This window comes from Tenrec ecaudatus, chromosome 1, assembly GCF_050624435.1.
Source record: "Tenrec ecaudatus isolate mTenEca1 chromosome 1, mTenEca1.hap1, whole genome shotgun sequence".
NCBI lineage: Eukaryota > Metazoa > Chordata > Mammalia > Afrosoricida > Tenrecidae > Tenrec > Tenrec ecaudatus.
In genome coordinates, this window is record NC_134530.1 from 162,924,369 (window position 1) to 162,947,372 (window position 23,004).

The 23,004-nt window shown below is 46.7% G+C and overlaps 1 protein-coding gene across 1 annotated transcript; it reads right to left on the bottom strand.

The window, feature by feature from the left end:
• Positions 1–4,375: 4,375 nt before the first annotated feature.
• Positions 4,376–21,920, bottom strand: PGLYRP3 (peptidoglycan recognition protein 3). Its single transcript, XM_075540746.1, has 8 exons — positions 21,872–21,920; positions 16,949–17,053; positions 15,333–15,534; positions 13,794–13,912; positions 12,776–12,928; positions 10,481–10,679; positions 5,495–5,613; positions 4,376–4,864 (listed from the first exon to the last, which is right to left on the bottom strand). Exons 1-8 carry the CDS (start codon positions 21,918–21,920, stop codon positions 4,686–4,688), a joined length of 1,125 nt encoding a protein of 374 aa, XP_075396861.1. The 3' UTR covers positions 4,376–4,685.
• Between the last annotated feature and the right edge of the window lie 1,084 nt (positions 21,921–23,004).

A 23,004-nucleotide genomic window follows, 5' to 3' on the forward strand; every position in this document is an offset into this window, starting at 1 on the left:
CTGCCTCCTGAGCTCCATACCGAAGCCATGTTGCCCTTTGGGCCTTATATAGTTGACTGTTCTAAGGAGTGTGCACCCCTATCTTTTTGTTGAGATACCTCAACTTTAATGGAGCCACTATTGCATGTCAGGTACAGTTCTACAAGCCTTCTACAGGACATTTAAGCAATGACCCTATGATCTGAGTGTTGGTATAATCCCTAACTTCGGGAGCCCTGGACAGTGCAGTCGTTACATGTCGGGCTTCCTGATGGGCAGCTGGGAGCTCCGCCAGCGGCTCCCTGGAGAAAGGCTGGGCTTTCCACTCCCATAAACAGTTTCAGTCTCGGAAAGCCACTATGAGTCGGCATTGACTCGACGGCAGTGGGTCTGGTTTGGTTTTCACGTGGCTAACGGATTGGAGCCTGCACAAGGTGGAGGAAATGGCCTGACAGGAAGGACTTGGAAAAGACAAGCTGCTTGAAATGCACTTGGAATTGACTTTGCACCACCATTTGTCATCTGATGTTCTGGTTACACTGGGGTTGCATCAATGAACAGTAGATACTTAAAAGAACATCTTAATGCAGGCCGTGCAAAATTATTGTTTCAGTAGTATTTTATTGTATTTTAGGTGAAAGTTTACCCAACACTTTAGGTTCCCGTGTATCAACGTGTACACAAGTTGTTCAATGGCATTGGTTCTAGTTTCACAACCTGTAAGCCTTCTCTTTGTGTTCTGGTGGTTCCTTTTTCCAGTGCTCTAGCTTCCCTGCCCCTTCCCCTTTCTTCTCATCTCTGCTCTATTCATTCCCATTTCAGTTTGTTTCTAATGGAGTCACATATTCACAGGTAATGGACTTTATTTTGTGTGTCAACTTATCATTTCACTAAAAGTGACCTTGGCAGGTAGACTAACTTTAAGTGTAACTTTAAAGTGTAACTCAGGGAACACTCTATTTAGTTCGTCAATTAAGTCTGGACTTCTTAAGAACTGAAGTTCTGTTTTGCACTTTTCTCCCATTCTTTCTGGGTCTGGATTGGGACAGTCAGTCGTGGGACCTAGACACCAGCTAGTTATTGTATTGGGATAGAGGAAGTTGTGATCAGGCTGTGGCGTAGCAGCCTCTGCAGGCTAGGAGCACTACATGCAATATCATTGTCTCAGGGGAGCCTTGATGGGGCTGCATATGAAGGTCTAGGGCTGGTGGGAGAGTCGGCAGCATCATGGAGATCCAGAAATGTCTGAGGCCTGAAAACAGGTGGTTGAGACAGAGGAAGGAGATCCTCTGCTTTGACAGGCTGTCAGGAGGACCAAGAAACCTGAAGGTCAGCTTTTTCCTCTTTTTATTGTCCCCAAAATAAAAACAAAAATACTGAAATGTGAAACAACTTTAAAGTGGGTCAAAAGGGAGATGAAATGATAAGGTGGTGCATTCGAACCCAACTTCATCTGCCATGATGGACCTTACAGTGTTCTCTGTCTGATAACAAAGCTACTCATCCCTTGACGGTGGTCAGAGGGCATTTGCGGGAGGTTTAATCCGTGTGGGGATCCTGCAAATGGATTTGGGCTTCCACTGGCATCCACCGCCTGCTTCACACTGGGTGCTCAGAATTTAAGCTCTGATACCATTCCCTCCTTTAGATTTAGATTTTATTTACAAATCCTTGCATCATGCAGGCCAGTGTGCTTCTTCCACTTGGACTTAGTTGACGCCTCACTTAGATGGCTGCTTGTTTGAAGACCCCAGACCCTATTCTTTCTGATAGCCGGGTGCCATCTGGTTTCTTCACCCCACTTTGCTGTACAGCTCCCGTATCTTCAGGGATCTCTTCATGAGGGTGAGTCATAAGGTCATGTCATGAGAATTAAGCGGTCTTTGATTGGGGCTAGAATTAAGTGCAAGCCCCAAATTCATTCATTTATCTGTGCTTTATAGAATGTCTCTGGTTCAGTTTAGAGGAATCATTTTTCATTTTATGATGGAAAGCATCATAAATCATCTCCCTAGGGCATATGATAATTCTACTGATAGCAACAATGGTATAGAATGTAAGACATTGTTTAGAAAAGGAAACGATGCCTATATAGGCCAGCTCGTGAGCTATTGACTTGTACAGATGACATACTTAAGTGACTAGGCCCTATTTATACAGACAATGGGGGATTGCTGACAAGGCTAAACATTGTATGACACTCATTCACAAAGGCAGACTCATACCTAACATATGTCATAGGAAACAAGGAGTGCATTAAAATGGTAACTCTATTGTCATCCTGGGCCCTCATTCATTGTTGCTGTGAGGTGCCATCTAACCAGCTGTGATTCATAGTGACTGTCTACACAACAGCAGAAAGTACTGCCCGAGTCTACACCATCCTCACAATCAGTCTTATGAGTGAGCGCAGTGTTGCAGCCTCCGTGTCGATCCATCTCGGTGAGGGCTGCCCTCTTTTTCACTGCCCCTCTGCTTTAACAAGACTGATGTCCTTCTCCGGGGACTGTTGAGAAGACACCGTCACGGTGGTGACTTATGAAAAGTATCCCTGAGAAGTCTGTAACCAGAGGAATGACGGAGATGACTGGGTCTCCTAAAGGGGGAGATCTCAGCAGGGTGTCTGCCTGCAGCCAACCTCCCATTGGCTGCATAAATCACGAAAGGCAGTCTCCTTGCCCCTGTGTGACCCTCTGGATCATAGGAAGGATCATTCCTTCCTTGCTTTATATCCCCAGGTGGCCTGTACACAAATGGCAGTTGGACAGAGTGGAACAATAAGGTCAGGGGCCAGGTTTTCTAGCGTGGAAAGCATTATGTCACTGTGAGGTTTGTTGGGAGAGCTGTGGAAACACTCAGACATAAAGACACTGTAAACACCAAACGAATTTCCAGGGGAAAATACTCCTCCTACTCCTGCTTCCTCCCCTCCTTCCCTCCAAGCCAGTTACCATGTGTGTCTCAGTAGAAGATCGGCATTCCCAGAGTTTTGAGGTTGACCTATGGGAAGCAGTTCAGCAGGCCTTTCTTCTGAGGCACCTGTGAATAGCTTCAAACTGTGAACCTTTGGTTAGTAGTTGAGCTAAACCTTTGTGCGACCCAGGTACTCCTGTTTCTGACCAGGAGCAGTGAAAATGAGAAACAGACCCTGTGCTCCCAATAAACAGAACTTACCAGTCCCTCTAGGAGAGGGTGAAAGTTCCCGCGGGAGAAGAGGACCCTAGGCAGTGGGGAGGGCTGCAGAGCACCAAGGTTCTGGGACCCACCCAGTTGAATGCTTGGCCCAACATCCAGCCCAAAGCCCAGTCAACCCGGAGGGCCAGGGGAGCAGCCCAGAACAGTTTGCATAGACCCAAGCCTGGGCCCTGGAGGATGCTCAAGTCCCTTCTCCCAGGGAGTTACCTCGGGCAGTGAGGGGCTGAAACCTTAAAGAGACAGGAGCCATTACAGACAGACTGCCAGCCTGAGCCTCACACTGGAATGGAAAGAATTGAAGAGGATGTTGCCAGATGTGGGGACTGTCTTGGAAGCTTGTGGCCAGAGGGGATGATGAAGTTGATTGGAGAGGGAAGCAGGGATTTTGATCCATTGATTCATTCATTTCTCCAACAAACACCTGTGTGAGATGCCTGTGAAATTCAAGACCTGCTGCGGCCTTGGGGCGGGAGGAAGGGGCTGGGTTGAGGGGTAGAGACAGTAAGACAAGTTCCTTCCCTCAAGATACAACCCAGTTTAAAAAGGGGGCGTTGTTAGAGGGCTTGTGTAGAAGTAATCATAGAATCTTTAAAGAAAGCTGCATGCACATATGTACAATCCGTGGGTGACATGGTGTGGTACTGTGGGCGGTGTGGGGCTGCAGGCAGACACCAGGCAGAGAGACAAGTGCAGAGGGAAAGGGAAATGAAGCAGGGATTGGCTGTCATCCTACCTGGCTGAGGAGTTAGGAGTCCAAGGGGGTGGAAGACAGAGAGAGAAGAAGTCTGGGCCCAGACTCAGAGGGCTAATGCTCAGTTACGGGGACGCGATCATGTTGGAAATCTCCACGCAGTGTTGGTGGGACTGTAAAGTGGCACAAACACTGTGTAAAACACGCACAGCTTCCTTACAAAGTTAGAAATACAAGTACTCTATGATCCAGCAATCCCAACACTTGCTTTATATCTCGAAGAAATAAAAGCCAGGGCACGAAGAGGCGTATGGAATACATGTCTGTATACCGTGTTCATTGCAGCACTGTTCACAAAAGCAGTAAAAGAAAAAAAAAGTGTAAACAATTTAAATGTCCATAAATAGGAGACTGTATTAAAAATAGTAAGTGCCCCAAATGGAATACTACATAGTGACCAAGAATAACAAAAGGTCCATGAGATACGTATTTTACAACAAGGTTGAAGCAGAGGACATTACGCTGAATGTCAATCACACAGGGGCCGATATTGTATGAGATCACTAGGATAAAGAATCTGGAAAAGGTTTCACAGTGGTGGAAACATTCTTTTATGGATTCCAGGGGTGGGAGGGGAAGGGAGGATAAATCACTAATTATAAGGTAGACACATATTGGGTGTAGGAGAAGGCAGAAACATAATAAATAAAAAGAAAAAATATTTTGAAGAAAGGATGGGATGAGGCTGGCAGGGGAGAAGGCATATGGGGGTGGGGGCAAGGTCTTGAAGTAGAAGCAGTCCAGGAGGGCGGGGGCTCCTTCAGTGCTTGAAGTGAGGCCAGGTCTTAATGATGTTGTATAAAGCCCTCCCAGGAGACAGGAGGTTGGCGACATCACTGTGGCCAACCAGGAGGTAGTCAGGGACCAAGTAGCCTTTAAGCACAGCGCACTGGATCAGGTCCTGGGCGGCATCCAGGGCGGCGTTGTTGGGCGGCTTTTCTGTGGAACACATTGACCCATCAGTCCTTGGGGTCTAGATGGTCTTCGCTGAGAGCAGAAAGATGCCTAGAATCCATCTTCCTCCTCCTGTCCCCCTCCCCACTACCACCACCATAGCCAGGAAATCTGCATTCATAGTGGCTGTGTTCCCTAAATGCCCCTTGACGATGTTTCTTTCAAAAACTAGTCTGGAGAAGAGTGGCAGACAGCATGATCTGCGTAGGTGGGAGAGCTCCGGCACGCACTCCCCCAGCTGATCCAGCATCGCTGCTGCCCATCGCTCTGCCTTCCTGGGCAGGGTGCTCCCCAGCATGGTTAGCAAGAGGCCGCATTTGCAGACAGCGGTGAAAGCACTTAGGTTGCCAAAGATTTCCGTGCTCCTCTCCTGCTCTATGCTAGCCTTTGATGTGGATGGAGAGCTAGTGGACATTCGGTGTGAGAGAGGATGCTGGGGGACACTCTCCGTGTACTGGAAGTTGGGTTTTAAACGAAGATGCTCCACAGACACATCTTAGCATGTCCCCCAGGTGCTGGCAGTCACCACCCTGCTGCCTTTTCCTCCATGCCGCCCACACAGCCCGCGTGAAAAGTCATTACTCAAAACCCCTCTGGCCCCAGCTCACGTCTTACCCACAAAGTTGCCCATGAAGGCCACCCCCAGGGCGATGTCGTTGTATCCGTAGGTGTGAGAGCCGAGGGTGCGCCAGCCGACCCCTTCATACACACCACCATCCTGGCCCACCAGGAAGCTGGGGTCGGACAAAGGAAAATGGGAGAGCATGTCAGTTAGAAGCAGAATTCATTTCATCCTTTCTTTCAATCATTCATTCTTCCATCCATTCATCATCTATCAGTTTGCCATCTGCCATGCATCAGTGTGCACAGAGATGAGAAAGCCAATGAATAAAGCCACCCAAGAGGTGGGGGCAGGTGGGCAGCACTCACCGTGACTTCAGTCCCCTGCAACATGGTCTCTGTCTGTCCCAGTCTCAATCTGACTCTGCCTAGGGGCAGGTGACCTCCTGGGGAGGCTGAACACTGCACATCACTTCTGAGTTACTCTAAACGTGTTGGTCACTTTCTTCCTGAAAGGGTCTCCTCCCTTGACCTCCCAACCCAAGCTCCCCTGATTTCCCTCGCTCTGCTGCTCCGCCTCAGGCTCCTCTGCCACCCCACCTGCCTGGACCTGCTCTAGGCCTTTGCTCTTTCCAGTAATATGTTCTCCCTGGACAATCCGCCCAAGCCCAGAGTTTCAGCTACTTGCTATGCAAAGCACTATCTTCAAAATTACAGCCATCTTCTTCTCCAATGTCCCCCAGCCATACAACTAAGCATCTGATATAACTGATGTATGGATTGTTTTAAGAGCTGTAAGATGTATTTTTTAAAATCTAAGCATTATCCTGAATCCCTCTCCCCACACCCCTGACTTAGCCTTATCCAATCATGAGTTATGACTGGTCCTTGCACATCTTTTAAATTCCTCCACTTATCTGTATGACAACCCCCACTACCCTGGTCTAAGTCAGCTATATCTGTTACCTAAATTACTACAAGAGCTCTCTGCCCACAGCTTCCTTCCAAACCATACTTGAAACAGTAAAACAGAAGGTTAAAAGCATGCCAACCTCTAAAAAATAAAGAGATTTGCAAGACTTAACCCCAGAAGCAGTGAATATGCTAGATTACATGGCCAGGGGGAGTTGCAGACAGAATTAAGGTCATTAATCACCTGCTTGGATTTTAATTAATATTGATTGGGGTTAGTACGTGTGTCATCATTCGATAGTTCAATCACATCCAGAAGAATTGTACATCTGCTACCACAATCAGTTTCCAAACATTGTTTTCTGTGTGGACCCTTGAGGTCCTTTCCCCTTCCCCTGACATTAAAATGAGGAGATTGTCTTGGGTGACCCATATTGACGCAGTGGAAGGAGGAGGCAGAAGAGAGAGAAGCAGAGAGACTGGAGGGTGAGGCTTGTATCTTGGAAAGAGCCCTCGGTGGTGGAGGATCTACACATCCCCCCAAGAGTTGCCATCTCAGAAACCCACAGGGGCAGTTCTAGCCTGCTGTGTAGGACCACTGTGAGTCAGAATTGACTCAATGGAAGGAAGTTGGAGTTGGACCTTGCTTCCGTTCCCCATCCCCACCCCCCACCCCACCCCCCAAATCAGCCCATTGCTGTTGAGTCGCTCATGCCTAGTGGCAGCTCGGTATGTTATAGGAAAGACTTCCCCATAGACTTTTCTCAGCCACACTCTCTATGGAAGTAGATTGCCAGGCCCCTTTTCTGCTATGTTGCTGGGTAGGTTTGAACTGCCAACCTATCCATTAGCGGCCGAGTGCAAAGTACTTGCACCACCTAGGGACCCGACTTTAGCCCAGTCCCAAGCCAAACTCGCTGCCGTTTGGGTCAGCTCCAACACAGAGAGCGACCCTCTAGGACAAAATAGCGCAGGCCCTGTGCGTGTTCAAGCCTGCTGCTGTTTGTGGGAGCAGAAAGCTTTCACTTTCTCCCACAGAGGCCTGGTGGTTTCGAACCGCTGACCTTATGAGTAGCAGGGCAATGCCTAGCCCACTGTAACACCTGTGCTCCTGACTTCAGCCCAGGTGGACCCATTTTACTGTGACTTCTGACCTTTAACACTGTCAGGTGATAAACGTGTGTTGCTCTGAGGTACCGCATCTCTGGGCATGTGTTGCAGCAGCAACAGGAAACGAATGCAGGCAACGAAGGGGCTTTGTTTTCCTGTTATAATACGGATTCAACCTACTGAGTGGCCTTCCAATGAACCTACTGTTTTCCCTCAAGTAGAGAGAGTCAAGCTTTCAGACTCAATTACAAAGGCACTCCCGTCTGCCTCTACAGTTTTAGCAGTCTCCTTTTTGAACTCCATGCTCATGTAAGAATTACACTTCTTTCAAGTTGTGAAAATGTGTGGCCTCCGTGAATCCTGGGCTCTGCACTCTCCCCCTCCTTTGCTGAACAAACTCCCATTTGTCCTAGACGCCCTTCCCTCTGGACGCCCCTTCCTGACCCCAGTCCCGTTCCCCTAAAGCCTTAGCTAGAGGTGTATTCTACTTGTAGTTTGCGTTTTGTCAGTCACAGGATCTAACAAGTATAATTACTGTTTACTCATCTTCCTTTCTCAACTGTACAAGACAGGAACTAGAGATACCCCTAGACACAGAGCACGTACTCAATGTATGTGTGTGTACATGCATATATATGATGGCATATGAACAAATATATGATGAAGATCAAACATTTCAGCCTTTGGTATGGATTACCACTCAATGTAAAACCAAAATTCTCATAACTGGGCCAATAGGTAACACTATGATAAAATGAGGAAAGACTGAAGTTGTCAGACATTTTGTCTTGTTTGTATCCACAATCAATGCTCATGGAAGCAGCAGTCAAGAGATGAAATAGTACATTGAATTTGGCAAATCTGCTGCACGAGACCTCTTTAAAATGTTGAAAAGCAAGGATATTACTTTGAGGGCTAATGTGCCCCTGACCCAATCCATTGTATTTTTAATTACCTCATACACGTATGAAAGTTGGACATTGATTAGGAAGACCTAAGAGGAATAGATTCAGTTGAATTATGGTGTTGGCAAAGAATCCTGGAAATACCAGGGACTGTCAAAAGAACAAACAAACCTGTCTCCATATAGGTTTTTATATTTCTTCATGTATTTCTTGGAAGAAGTAGAGCTAGAAAGCTCCTTAGAAGCAAGGATGGTGAGACTTGGTCTCACACAGTTTGGGACATGTTACTGGGGAGACCAGCCCTTGGGAAAATATATCATGCTTGGTAGAGGCGTGGCAATCAAGAGGGATACTCTTGACAAGATGGACTGGCACAGTGGCTGCCACAGTGGCCTCCGACCTAACAAATGTGTGAGGATGGAACAAGCCAGGTGGTGTTTCATTCTGTTGTCCATGAGGTCGCCAGGAGTGGGAGTCAACTGGACAGCATCCAACAGCAACAATCACATGCTAATCCTGAGTCCCTTCTAGAAAGTTCAAAAGGCATCTTCCAAGAAGTGTCTACTACTTTAACAATTCAGCGCGTGTCTTTATTACAGACTTGGTACTAAAGGAACCAAAAGAGCACTTTTTGATCTCGTTCCACCTTCCAACAGGTCCATTTTTGTTGACCCCATTTTGCAGATCGGGTAGTTGAGCCCACACCTTTTCCAAGTCCTTGCATCTAGTAAATGGGGTAAATGAGGCCAGAGATAGCAGGATTCTAACAGCAGAGAGACAAGTTTGAAGTTAGGCCGACACAGATAGGGGCCTCATCTTTGGTTGGAAGAAGTACAGAAAAGTACAGACATTAAAAAGAAGCACAGACATTAAACAGCGACTATTCTTGGACTACTTTTTCTAAGGGTTTCCCAGTATCACTTCTCAGTGCTGCTGCTAGTGCCCTTTTGGAGAGTCCTCCCGTGCAATTGAGGAGAAAAATCCCAGAAAACATCACTAGCCCTAGCTGTGATGTGAAGGATGCTACCATCCAGAATCTTGTGAAAGCTAACTTGTGGTACCCAGGTAAAAGCCCAGGGAAAAGATCGAAAAACTCCACGCTCGCTGCCACTGAGTTGGTTACAAGTCACAGCGATCCCACAGCACAGAGTAGAATTGCCTTGTGGGTTCCCAAGACTGCAATTCTTCTTCTTCTCCTTTTAAAAATCATTTTATTGGGGACTCGTACAACTCTTATCACAATCCATACATACATACATCATACAGACAGACAGACATATTGTGTCAAGCACATTTGTACATATGTTGCCATCATCATTTTCAAAATATTTTCTTCCTACTTCAGCCCTTGGAATCAGCCCATTTTTCCCCTCCTCCATCCTCCCTTCCTTATGAACCCTTGATAATTTATATATTTTTTGTCTTACACCAACCGCTGTTTCCCTTTGCCACTTTCCTGTTATCTGTCCCCCACGTAGGGGGTTATATGTACATCATTGTGATCAGTTCCCCCCCACCCACACACACACATACACCTTCCCTTTCCCCTCCTGGTATCACTACTGTCATTAGTCCGGAGAGGTTATCTGTCCTGGATTCCCTGTGTTTCTAGCTCTTATCTGTACCCGAATTGGGATCATGATAGTTGGGGTTAGGAGGAGGGGGTGGGAAACATTACAGAACTATAGGAAAGTTGGATGTTTCATTGGTGCTATACTATACCCTGACTGGCTCGTCTCTTACTTGTGACCTTTCTGTAAGGGGATGTCCTATTGTCTACAGATGGGTTCTGGGTCTCCACTCTGCGCTCCCCCTAATTCATATTGATATGATTTTTTGTTGTTTTGAGTTTTTGATGCCTGATACCTGATCACATCGACACCTCATGATCACACAATGGGAGTAGAAAGCCTCATCTTTTCCGCACGGATCAACTGGCAGTTTTGAACTGCTGACCTTGCAGTTATCAGCCCAACTCATAACTACTATGCCACCAGGGCTCTGGGCAAAGGTAGGGTTCGGTAAATATCAGTTCCCATCCTCAGCCTTCCTTTTTAGAGTCCAGTTTCTGCCCTGACAAACAAGAAGGTCGTGCTTTCACCAGTCTACTTACTGATAGCCAATGTCACAGAAGTCCCTTTGGTCGATTTGAAAGGACTGTATGTCTTGAACACGAATCTGGCAGTCTGCAGACACATTGCAGCTCATCCCAGCGGTGTGAATGATAATGACGTACTTGGCCGGGAGGGTCATCTTAGGGCAGTGTGTCTCTCTGGCTCCCCACACAGAACGCGGGATGATGTTGGGGCAAGCTACAGGGAGGTGAAAAATCAAGGAGGTGGAGATTTTATATTTACAGCAATGACTGACTCTCCCCAGATCAAAAAAGGGATAGCCACTGACACTGTGCTTGTACAGCCAAACACCTCATGGGGTTGGTATCATGGTTTGGAGATTTCCCAGGACATTCCAATGGATTGGTCTGAGAGGGCATTTAGTGCTTCTGCTCCATTTCCTAGTTTGTAGCAAAGTGATCTGGGTCTTACAGGCTTATGTGTGGCCAACCGAAGGATGACGATCGGTCTCTGTCTGCCTGGAGCAACAGAGGAATGAGAGTCAGGGAGAGGACCCTGTGGAGTCTGTGACTAACGTTCTCCAGGAGACCAGAAGACTCCCTGAGATCCGTTACCCTGGCTGAAATGTGGACCACAGAGTCGCTAGGAGAATCCCAGCCAGAGGCAATGAATGCAGAACAGAATTCCAAATTCTCATGTGTGCCAGCCTTTCTGGAGCCAAGAAGAGTGCCGGACGAATCCCTGAAACTACAGCCCTGATAATGCTTAAAATTCGAACCAAAAGTATTCCTTGAAGTCTTCTTAAAACCAAACAGATGTCTAGCTAGACGGGTTGAGCGTTATGCCTTTTCAGAACTACCTCTATGGCGTCAATGTGGCAACAGCAACTGAAAGATGACATAGGGACCTTGGGGGACTGTGAGTGGATGATAAGGGGGAGGAAGAGCTCAGAAAAGCTGGGCAAGCATGTTTGCACAACTGAGAGACCGTGACCCGTGTCACTGAAGTGTGCATCTAGAAACGATTGAATTGCTGTATGCGTATATTTTCAACAACAAAAACAGCATTAATTTTCAAAGGAAATTGGAATTTGCCTTTTCTCACCAGCGGACAACCTCGCACCTACAGGTGGAGTTCCTCTGCAGCCTCTGCCCGGCTTCAGCACACACTGGTGCATTCCAATACGAACTGGGGGATTCTGGGGAAGTCCAGATGGGGAGCGTCTGTGATGGGGAATGAGAGCAATAGACAGGGACAATGTCCCACAGGGTCTGCTCAGACTACCAACGCTTTGTATGAGCGGAAAGGGAAGGCCCTGTTGGTGATATGAAGGAATGGCCATTTTATTCAAGGGACAAAGTTCTCTGTATGTTTGCATATATGATGAAAATGTACAGAGGTGTCTGGACTTGTGTATGTGTAGAAATCAGCTGATTCTCTGAATTAATGATATGTATGTGAAAGTCATTTGAAATCCATAAAAATGATCTCTATATGTTAAGGGAGTTATTGTAGCTAGTATCCATCTAAAAGCAAGAAAAACTTGATGTGGAGATTTACTGGTTTTTTGAAAAGCTAATTTAAAAATATGTCAGTAACTATAAGAAAAGGCTCATGCTAGCCAAGAGAGTTAAACCACTGAAAGTGCTTATTAGTTTTATTCCCTTTAATGTGGTGCTTGTTCAGCACGCCAGTGCATGGTTTCTAGCATCCACTTCTGACTCAATGTAACAAGTCAAGTTTGTCCCAGGACTCTGGCCACGTTACAGGTTGACTGGTTTTCCCTTTTAAAAAGGTGTGTGGATGGGTGTGAATGTATGTCTATACTTACATACTCCAAAGACGTTTGCATATGTATGTACCTATATAGATATATTATACATAAATCTGTATATGCGTGCCTCCTTCCCCATTTTTGTGTTTGATTTTCCTCCATTGCCTTGTAATGGTTTGACATCATATATAGTTTACTGCTGATTTGTTAAGTTTCTGTGTCTTCACTGAAATGTAAACTTCATGAAGGTACAGGATCTGTCTGTGTTCACAGCTGTATCCCCAATACCCAGCTAGGAGATCATCTGGTATTCAGTAAATATCTCTTGATCAATAAAATGTGTGTGGGCTTAACAATAATCCTGTGGCTATATTATACAAATGGGGTGAAGAGAAAGCCATGAAGGTAGCCCCTCAATTTTTCTCAGATCTCAAAGTTATAAGAGACATGAGACATGGGCCCAGTCCAAGAAGCCCATGAGAACTCATAGAAAAGAGCACTCATAAATGTTCCCAGGCTCTAACAGAAAGGTAGGGTGGAGTTAGATTAAGGGTCTTACCTTTCCCAGGCACCTCTGGCTGTTGAGGGACCATGCAGACCTCATTTTTCAGGATAAGTGGCTGAATGTAGGTGGGCGACAGATGACCCTTCTGGATGGCATAGGAGATCAGGCCCCCTGCGGCTGATAAGGCAACAGGGCTGGGACTACTTCCTGAAAGATGATGGCATGGAACACACGGCTGTTAGTAAGAAACTCAGGCTTGGTCTAGACCAGTAGTTCACAACCTTCCTCATGCCGCGACCCTTTCACACAGCTCCTGGTGTTGTGGTGAGCCCACAACCATAAAATTATTTTTGTTGCTACTTCCTAACTGTCGTTTTGCTACTGTTATGAATCAGACAACCCCTGTGAAAGGGTCGTTCTACCCCCAAAGGGGTCACGACCCACAGGTTGAGAACTGCTGGTCTAGACACTGGGAGGAAGGATTTGATGACCGTAAGTGATAGCTAGGAAGAGAGGAAGCTGAGCAAAGCAGAGCCGAAGATCTAAGAGGTAAGGAACTACTCGAACAGAGCCCTCAGCAGCTAAATTTGGAGATCACTTCCACGTTTCCAATTAAGACTTTCTCTAATCCATGTCTAGGCAGATGGGCTGGGAAGCAGGTGGACATTTTAGCATTTAGTAAGTAGTTCTCATAAACCCATAGATGGCAAGATGTAGTCATATTTATGTATCCATGTATATACATATGTGTATCTGTAGACATACTCATATATACTCATTGAATTCTCAAAGCAAACCTTGTGGTAAATGTTACTGCGAGCCTCAATCGAAAGATCCAAGGATACGGAGGGTGCCTATTGTTTCTGCATTATCTCTCAACTCCATCCCTGCTTGTACACTCTTCCCTGGTTTTCCAGGTGCCAGAAACTTACAAACTACAGCTTTTCAACTCCCTCGCCCCTTGGTTTCTGAGTGGGGTCTACCAGCCAACGATGATGTAGGCTCGACAAACAAAGTCAGAGTGCGGAGGAAGAGAATGTAAACAAGTCTCTGGCAAAGGATCATTCATTACCTATCTGACTTCCAAAAAAGGCAAAGCCCAGAGAGAGGTGGTTGTAGCCTTGGGTGTGCAAGCCTTGGATGTTCCAGCCAACGCCTTCGTACACCTTGCCATCATCCCCAACCAGGAAGCTGCCAAGCAAGAAAACATGGGTTTGATGGCTAGTCCTTGTCACAGGATTCAAATGTGTGACTCTTCAGGATCCAAAAGCATTAGTTCAATGTTCTTCAGGGGCTTGAAAATTAGGTCAGCATGACCTTGACTTACATGACCAAACATGTGAATATCCTTTAAAACAATTGACCAGAATTCAAAAATTCCTCTAGTACCGACTTTCCTTTACTTCTTAGGAGTCTCCTTAAACTCTTCTTTACCATGGGAACTTGTTTAGAATCTGCCTTTTTGTCAATTTTTCCATTTAAACTTATTTATTCAAAACAGTGGCTTCTGAGGGCACCTGCTGGGCCAGTTAAAGGCCAGGCGGAGAAGTCCCATCAGAAGGTGATGCTGACGGTTTGGGGGAATTCCAAATGGATAATCGTGATGGACTTTTCTCAGAGTACGCAGCAGGATCCTGAGGAATGCTTATGCGGATGGGAGAAAATGGAAACTGTCTCAGGAAAAGGCCAGGAAAGCCGCAGGGAAGAACTTTGTCCCGTCACACTTTGCCCATTCTTCGATGTGAGCAAGGGCTGTCCAAGGGAAACCTCACCCCAGCTCCACAGACGCCCCTTCCAACTCTTCTGTGCTTTCCCAAACTCAAAGAACACTGAAAAGGAACGCAATGTGAGTCCCTTACAGTTTACAAAACTGCTTGTTTGAAGCAGTGTAACTTAAAGCAACAACACCTTTTCTGTGCCCCTGGCACTCTGCCCATAGCGTTGCCACCACAGAGTCAAGCCCTCTCTATGGAGTTGCCAAGGTCATCTAACCTCACCTTTTTCCAGTGGAGCAGCAGGAGGTTTGAACCACGGACCAGCGATTAGCCGACCAATGCTTACCCGCCAGTGCCACCAGGCCCGAGAACTCACAGTTCTCCAGGAGTAAGGGGCTCTGCTCTGAGCCCTTGTGGCATGGCAGGTTACACGATGTGCTGCTCACCACAAGGTCAGTAGTTCAAACCCACCATTTCTTTGGAAGAAGTTAAGGTTTTCTGTTCCCATAAACAGTTTAGCCTCAGAAAGCTAAAGGGCTAGTTCTACCCCGTGCTGAAGCCCTCTAGAGGAGGCAGAAAGGACCCCCTGCAGTGAGCCAGGGTCCACAAGCACCATCTGAATGAATGACTTAGAGTCATCTTACTGAAGCCTGACCTCCACAGGATGTACCCTTTCTTTCTTCGTTATTTCTTTGTTTGTTTAGAGCGATTTGTGTTTGTTATAAATGCAGTGTACACGACACTCAAGAAATGGGAGCAGCTTGGGAGACAGGGAAAGAGGAGAGCCTTACATTGTGTGGTTGAACCTGGGTATCTGCCCTGAGCATTATTGATCATCCATTGATCATCCAAGGAGGGAAATTTGAACGAGGACGTAGGGCCGATGGGCCTCTTACTTGTAGGGCACGTCACACAAGTCTCTGGAGTAGACAAAATGGGACTGTAGGCGCCGGAGCTTCCAGTTGCAAATCTTCTGCTCCTGGCACTCCATCCCCGAGAGCTGCTCCGTGATAACATAGGCCGCGGGCTGAGTCAACTGGGCCTTGCAGGTGAGCGGTCTTGACCCCCACTCCTTGCGGGAGACAATGCTGGGAACATCTGTAGAGAGATCCCAGAATGGCTCATGTCCTGAGACTGCCCACGCTGCCTTGACTACTCTCTCCCCCGGGCACTGCCTGCCCCGCTGTGGTAGAGACAACGCCAGAGAGGTTCTCGCCACCCACCTCCTCCCTGTCTAAGGTCAGCTCAGCAAGTCTCTCTTCATCCTGGGGAATCAGGTTGTCTTGTTCTCCAGCTGTTTCTCTGCATTTCCCGAGAGGGCAAATCCCAGCCTCCGCTCTCTACTCTGCTTCCGGTTCCCCTCAGACAGTCCCTCCATCTGACACCACCCCTTGGGTGCTCTGTGCTACCTTTTCTTCCTTTTTTAAGAACTGTTTTATCGACATATAATTCATGTACCATACAAATCAATGGTTTTAAATATATTGATAAGAAGTATGCAGTCATCACCACGATCAATCTTAGAACATTCTCCTCATTCTTGTACCTATTATTATTAACTCCCTAGTACCCACTAATCTCCCCTGCCATAACCCTAAAGAACATGAATCTAGTTACTATCTCTGTAGATTTACCTAGCCAGGATTTCTTATTAAGAAAACTATATGCAAAAAACCTCGACAATAAAATACAACACTGACACACCTCAATTCAGGTGAAAGCAGACAACATTAGAAACCAGAACAAATGTAAAATGAATCAAAAGGGAAGACAAATGATACTGTGCTAAATTTTAACCATTTTCTGTAATAATCCACTTTTTAAAGGCACTCTGTCTGAGGGCAAGACTATTCGCATCCTTGGTCACTGGGGAGTGAATTCATTGGGGGCTTAATCCATACGGAAATGCTGCAGATGGATGTTGGGATTTCACTGCCATCCATTGCCTTCTGCAAATCGAGTACTGGGCTGCCTTTTCTTGACAAACCTTAGCACAGACATGTTTTCTCACTGGCATTTATTCCAGGCTCTCACCCTGTCTTGCGTCCTGCCCTCCCCTCAAAAAGTGAACCTCGGAGGAGAGTGGCCCTCGCTCCCGCCTCCATCTGGGAGCTCCCCATGTTCAGAATTCACAGGGGTTCTAGGAGCGTGCACAGGGTATGGACCTTGCCCTCTTCCAGAGGGAACGCACGAGGCGCAAGTCTGTGAGGTCCCACCCAGCACGACAGTCTCCCTAGAGGTACAGAGACAAGAAGTGGCTGGGAAGGGTGATGGAGTAGTCCCCACATTCACACTGGGGACTGAGGGGTAGAATACATGGGTTTTTGTGTTTGTGTGTGGAATTGTTTCCTTCCTGGGACCCCACTTTACCTCAAGACAGTCCATGGGAGTAGTTGGCTGATGCACCTCTCGGGATCCAGCCTATCACTCACAGCCCAGCCATAAAGAAGTCCTGAGAAACAGTTCTGGTCACCTATGGAACTCCAGCCAATCAATCGCTAAACCTTCTCACCATTGCGAGTTATTCGAATGAGCTGTGAGATCTGGGAGAACAGGTCCTGAAGTGCCTCTGACAAGTCTCTGGCTTGTGTTTCATTCCAAATCTGCGGAGAATAATCTGCAAAGGAATATTCTTCTTAGTGCTGGTCCTCGGCCAGTGTCTGTTCGAGCATCACTCGAGGCATCGGGTTTATACCCGCTCCACCATCCACAGGCTCCCTGCTGCCCCAAGTGCTCTAGTTTCCTCCAGAACGCAACACTAAGTTGACCAAAGGAGAACCCCAGATGTCTCTGGCTTCATCATGCCTCTCCCTCCCACCTCTGCCCCAAGGATACCTTCATCCCCCTACCCCCACCCCACCCCCACCTCTAACCTTCTTTCTACTCTGCCTTTTCACCTGCCCACTTATGAATAGAAATTCTTCATGGGTACCCATCACTGTGTCAGGTACTGAGACAGCCACGAACATTTTGAGTAGACACTTAATCTGGTACTTTGTATTAAGCACCTATAGGTGCCAGGCAATGTTCGTGAAACATGGAAACATGCCAATTATTGTGACCACCCTCACAAAGGCAACACTTCTTTATAGTTGCCTAGATACTTTACACAAGAATTATTGAGGATTTATACCTCCACTGCATGTCCCCATCCTCTACTGTTCCTGCACAGTGCTGGACGTCAGAAGAGTCATAACCATCCACCCCATGACCAGCCTTGGCTCCCACAGGCCAGCTCTGCAGTGTATAAAGCATTTCCAATGCCACTACCATATTTTCAGCTTAGAACAATCTTATAAGATAAGCGAGAGACAAAAACTACCCCCTTTAGATCAGAACTGAGTCATTGGATGGAAAAACAAAACAAAAAAAGCTCTCAACTACTAACCTAAAGGTTGGCAGTTCTAACCCACCCAGAGGCACCTTGAGAAAATGATCTGGCAACCTGCTTCCGAAAGGTCCCTGCCTCTGCTCTGCACACACAGACACCATGAGATGAGAGTCACTCAAGGGCAGCCGCTTTGGTCTTTGGGGGTTTCTACGTAGGAGGTGTCGGACAGGCCTGGGTGTAGCATTGCCTGGCCTCCTCTGACATCATAAGGCAGAAGGAGCATTAAAATCAAAATCAGTCCAAAGCCAAGTCCTGGGAGGCAGGGGTCCGCCATGCCCTCCAACCTTCTTACCAATTGTGGCACCAGCTGTCCCTCCCATGTTGCTCTCTTTTCTGCGGGGCTCTATAATTCACTGCAATAGCCACACATAATTCGTGAACCATATTCACAATGAAGGGGTTGACTCGGGAAGTTAACCGGTTATAATTCAGGGTCACAAATGCTCAGTGTATAGCTCTTCTCAGCCATGACCATCACCATGCTTCTCTCTGGTCCTTGACCTCTCAGCCTATAGTCTCTTGGACTCGGCCCTGCTCAGGCAATGCTACAAAGCTCTGTGAACACAGCCATTCAATATCCAAAGGACGTGCCACTCCCCCAGAAGCTTCAGCCAGAAGACACTCAGCTCCAGCTGCATGAACCAGCAAACCTTGCCCCCCCCAATTGAGTGTTTAGAGGCACCTCGTTCTGCAAGCAAGTCTGCTGCCCAAAAGCTCTCAGTGTCACTTGCTCTGTGGGACAGAAACACCACCATTCTGTCTTGTGCACTAGCTCTTGACCCTGCTCCTGCTGCTCCTCCATCACTCCTCTGCTGCTTCTCTGGTGCCACAGCTTTATGTCCCTGGATCAGTGTGTAGGAATCCCAGGACCCAAACGACTGCTCCACTCCTGGCTCTTCTTTTTATCTTGTCCTTTTCATTTTAACAATGCTATTGACATGTGATTTACAGATCATACAGTTCAATCATGTAAACGTATTCAAAAGAATTATACAATCGCATCACTACAACCTATTTTAGAACATTTTCCTCTTTCTTGTACTCATTATTACTAGTGCTCCATTTCTCTCCAACGTCCCCGCCGTAGCCCTAAGAACCTATTCATCCAGTTACTGTCTCTATAGATTTACCTCTCCTGAATTTCATACAAAGAAGAGCATGGGGGGTGGCAATAAAAATAACACACTAAAATTGGGTGCTCAGATTTTAACCTCTGATACTGTCCTGACTTTCATTTCTTGATGGTAGTAAAATACTCTCTTCCAGCTTCTAATGTAGCTCATTTAGACCTAGCAGGATGACAAAATGACCAATTCCCCAGACTAGAGTTCCACTTTTTCACAGTCACAATTAACCTTTTTAACCATCATTCACAACTGAATCATATAATTCTGTCAGCATCTTCCTCCACTGCCTCTTACCACAACCTGTCATGATTAAATAATTTGATGGGAATTATAAGAACTATGGATAAAAGAGCCATCTCCAAGTATTCACTGCACCACGGTGGAAAAATGAAGGCTCGGAGAGGTAGTTATTGTCTCAAATGATAAAGGTTTTAAGAAGGAGAGCTTGATTCCAACCCAGATGACCCTAGAACCAGAACTCAGAACCACTATGCTCCATGGCCTCTGCAAACTTGTCAGAGGATGCTCGGCAAGTCACTGACATAAGCTGACCTATTTCTCTGTGTGCTAGACAAGATCACGAAGGGTCCCCACTGTTCTCCTTGTGGAATAATCAAGTACAAACACATGACCTCAACACCGAGGCAGAGATGAACCAGATAGACTGGACAGAGGACTGAGCACTATATCCTATCTCAGCACAGGCAGTAGGTTAGGAGCTAGGTTGTTATTTTGAAGTGAAACTCTTTCATATGGTTCTTTCCCACTAACACCGAATGCTGATTTCCCACTGAATACCAACATGGTATTTCCCACCAAAAGACTGGGTGAGACCATGAAAATTAGGTGTGTGAAGCTCTCATGGAGAGGTTTTGTCAGTTTTGCCATTCCACTGAATATTAAATGAGCCATTTCAATAGCTGGAACAGAGAACCCCGTGGCCGTCAAGAAGAGAAGTCGGAGTGTAGTGCGTCTAGATCCCTGCACAGAGAGGCAGCAGGCCAAGGCAGAGTCAGGCTTCCTAGTCTATAGAACAAGAAAAGCTGAGTGCCTTGGGGTAGGAGGCTTGTATACAGAGTTGGTGCCCTTTGGGCATTTATCAACACTGAAGGAGTTATAACATTTGCCTGGGCAGTGCAGAGGCCAATGGACCATGTGGCTGAGGTTGAAAATGAGAGAGAGAGAGAGAGAGAGAGAGAGAGAGAGAGAGAGAGAGAGAGAGAGAGAGAGAGAGAGAGAGAGAACCTAAAAGTACCACAATAGAAGCTGCAGACAAAGAAATAAAGCCCTCATGTTTCTGAAGCTGTAGCTTCCCTAACCAATCTTTATTTGTGTCCATGAGTTTTGTGTGGCCATTGTAATGGAGTATCAAATGGAGCAGGGAGCAGAGAAGTTGCTTGCCATGGGAGGGGTGGTGCGTGACAGAGTAGCGCAAAGGAAGTGTGTCTGAGATCTGCCCTGTGGGACTCAGCCTTGGACAGGTGTGGAGCTTCATTCCCTCTCCATTGTCACTGGCGGAGCTCAGATGTGCCCCCACCCCATGCCATGCCCTCAGTGAAGGGTATATCAGTTTCCTGAGAAGACTGGGAAGGAGAGAGACGAGATTGAAGAAGGTGATTTCCAAATAAACCATCTGGCCTCTGTGGGTGAATAGACACATATCAGGCCAGGCCAGCCAGAACTGATGCAAAATGGGTGCAGGACAGGACCCAAGAGACCAGAGTGGTGGTCAAGAAAGCACCTCATTGCAATCTTGGACCAATCGCTTCACCTGCCAGGTCCTATTTTCCCATTCATAAGAAATAAAAAGCCCTCACGTCGGTGAGTTTCTCAAGCACCAACCCAGAGAACCCAAACCAAACGCATTGCCATCACATCAAGTCTGACTCATGGAGACCCCGTGAGTTACTGAACAGAACGGAGCTCTATACGGTTTTCCTGGCTACCATCGTTACAAAAGCAGATTGCCAGGCCTTCCACAGTGTTGCCGGGTGTGTTGACACAGCCAAGCTTGAGGTTGATAGTCAAGTGCAAAGCGTCTGCACTACCCACTGACCTTCTCTCCAACACCAACTCTAGGTACTCCCATGAAATTAACTAAGAGACTGAGGACAGAAAAAGAAAGCCTCTATGCATTACATTATTTTTTCAGTGTAAGTCTGTCCATCCTGGAGCCCGAGAGGCATAGTGGGAGCCCGGCTGCTCAATGGGGTTCCGACTCCCATAAAATATTGACAGTTTAGGAAACCCACAAGGGCAGTTCTGCTCTGTCCGCTAGGGCTGCTCTGAGTCAGAATCGACTCGATGGCAGTGAGAGTCAGCGTGAGATCTACAAGGAAGAAAGTCTGACAAGATGCCTAGTGCTTTAAGAAGTACAGAGCCCACATCCATACAAAGGAAGTCAATTCCACAGAAGTCGTTGGTCGAGCATTCGGTACATGCCTCATGCTATGTGTAAGAGAGAGCCCTGTTATCGAAAATGAATATTCCTACTGTCCGTGAATTTGCTTTTATATATAAATGTAGACCCAAGTGTGGAGTTTAACTGTGATTTATATGCTGGTAAAGATGATGATGCAATACTAGTTATAATTTTCCAAGCCCTTGTTATCCAAGCATTGTGCAAAATGTCCCACGTCCCCTACCTGATTTAAGCCTCAAAAACAACTCTGGGAAGTGAACTATGCTGTCTTTCTGTCACGGAAGCAAGTTAGACTTGAATCAATCCGTTAGAGTACTAAGGATCACAGGAAATGGCAGGCAAAGCACCTGAACCCAGATGTGTGAGTTCCAGAAGGGCACTGCAGAGGAGCACTTACACTATCCTCTCCCCAGGGGGCGCCCTGGGGAATCGCCAGTACTCATCCTAGGGGCACTCACCTGTTGCTCACCAAAAGCACCTCGGAGCAAAACTCACCTGAGGCCCCGAGGCCTAGAACTGAGAAGACAAGAAGCCACGACAGCATCCTCACTTGATCCCCAGACACTGATGGCTTAAAGTGTGGACTGGGGCCCTAGGAAAGATATCGACAGTTTGCACGCTGCGATCACTCTTGTTAGAACACCCACCCTTCTGCATGGTGCCTTCATCGGCTGTCCCTGTCAGAGTGTGCCCACTCAAGGGCTCGAACTGTGTGCAGGCTTCTCGGGGCTCCCAGCTGGTTGCTCGATAAATGTCATGAGACAAACCCCTATGTCTACCCCATCACCAGCACTCCTATTACCTACTAAGCTCCTGGTCCCTCAGTGTAGTCTGGGGCCTGAACCTAGGCCTTCTGGGGAGATAATAACACTTTCTGAAATCTTTGCATATTCATTATGAATAGACCTCATGTAAATATTTTTGCATTTAGCACTGACATTTTATATTTAATACTGTAAGATACATTTTCTTGACTCCATTTTTATCAAAGGGCTTTACCCCCAGAACTATTCAATTTCCTATCCTACGTAGGAATCCCCTCCAAAGATGCCCGTTGGGTGGTTCAACTTACCTCTTCTTGGTTAAGGAGAATACTAGCCACAACAGCTGCTACGTTTCTGGGTATTAGCTGAACATGTCACAGATATTCCGTTAGCTATCCTTCTAATTGTTCATGAGGTCCATCCTTACCATCATAAGTGGGTCTTAGAGAGTTTAAGTTATTTATCCAAAATTATCCAATGAGGAGCTTCATATCGAGGTGCAGTGCCTCTTTCCAGAATTAATTCACAACCCGCTCGAGTGGCTGATGGCATTGCTTCTCAGTGTGGGCCCAAGAAGATAAACTCAAGAGTGTACATTCCCAAGAATCTTTGCTGCTCTTGTAGCGTAAATGAATTGCTTACTCATAATCAGTACAAAATATCAACTAACTGAGATGCCAATCAACACCCATCCTCAGCCACATGATCCTACTGTGGATGAGAAACTATAGAGGGTGACTTGAGGTTAAATGGGTCCATCATCCCCCTCTAAGAGTGATGATGTTAAATCGATTTCACAAAGCAGAAAATGAATAGAAAACACTGAAGACGTGATTCTATAGAAGCTTCATGCATCACAACAAG

What these genes read in the sequence shown, in the direction of transcription:
- PGLYRP3 (XM_075540746.1), bottom strand. Translation starts at nt 21,920, where the DNA reads ATGCTGTCGTGGCTTCTTGTCTTCTCAGTTCTAGGCCTCGGGGCCTCA. An exon ending in TCTAGGCCTCGGGGCCTCAG is followed by an intron (nt 17,054 to 21,871) that starts GTGAGTTTTGCT and finishes ATTCCTTTGCAG; the next exon opens with ATTATTCTCCGCAGATTTGG. An exon ending in TTGTGTGACGTGCCCTACAA is followed by an intron (nt 13,913 to 15,332) that starts GTAAGAGGCCCA and finishes CTTGCTTGGCAG; the next exon opens with CTTCCTGGTTGGGGATGATG.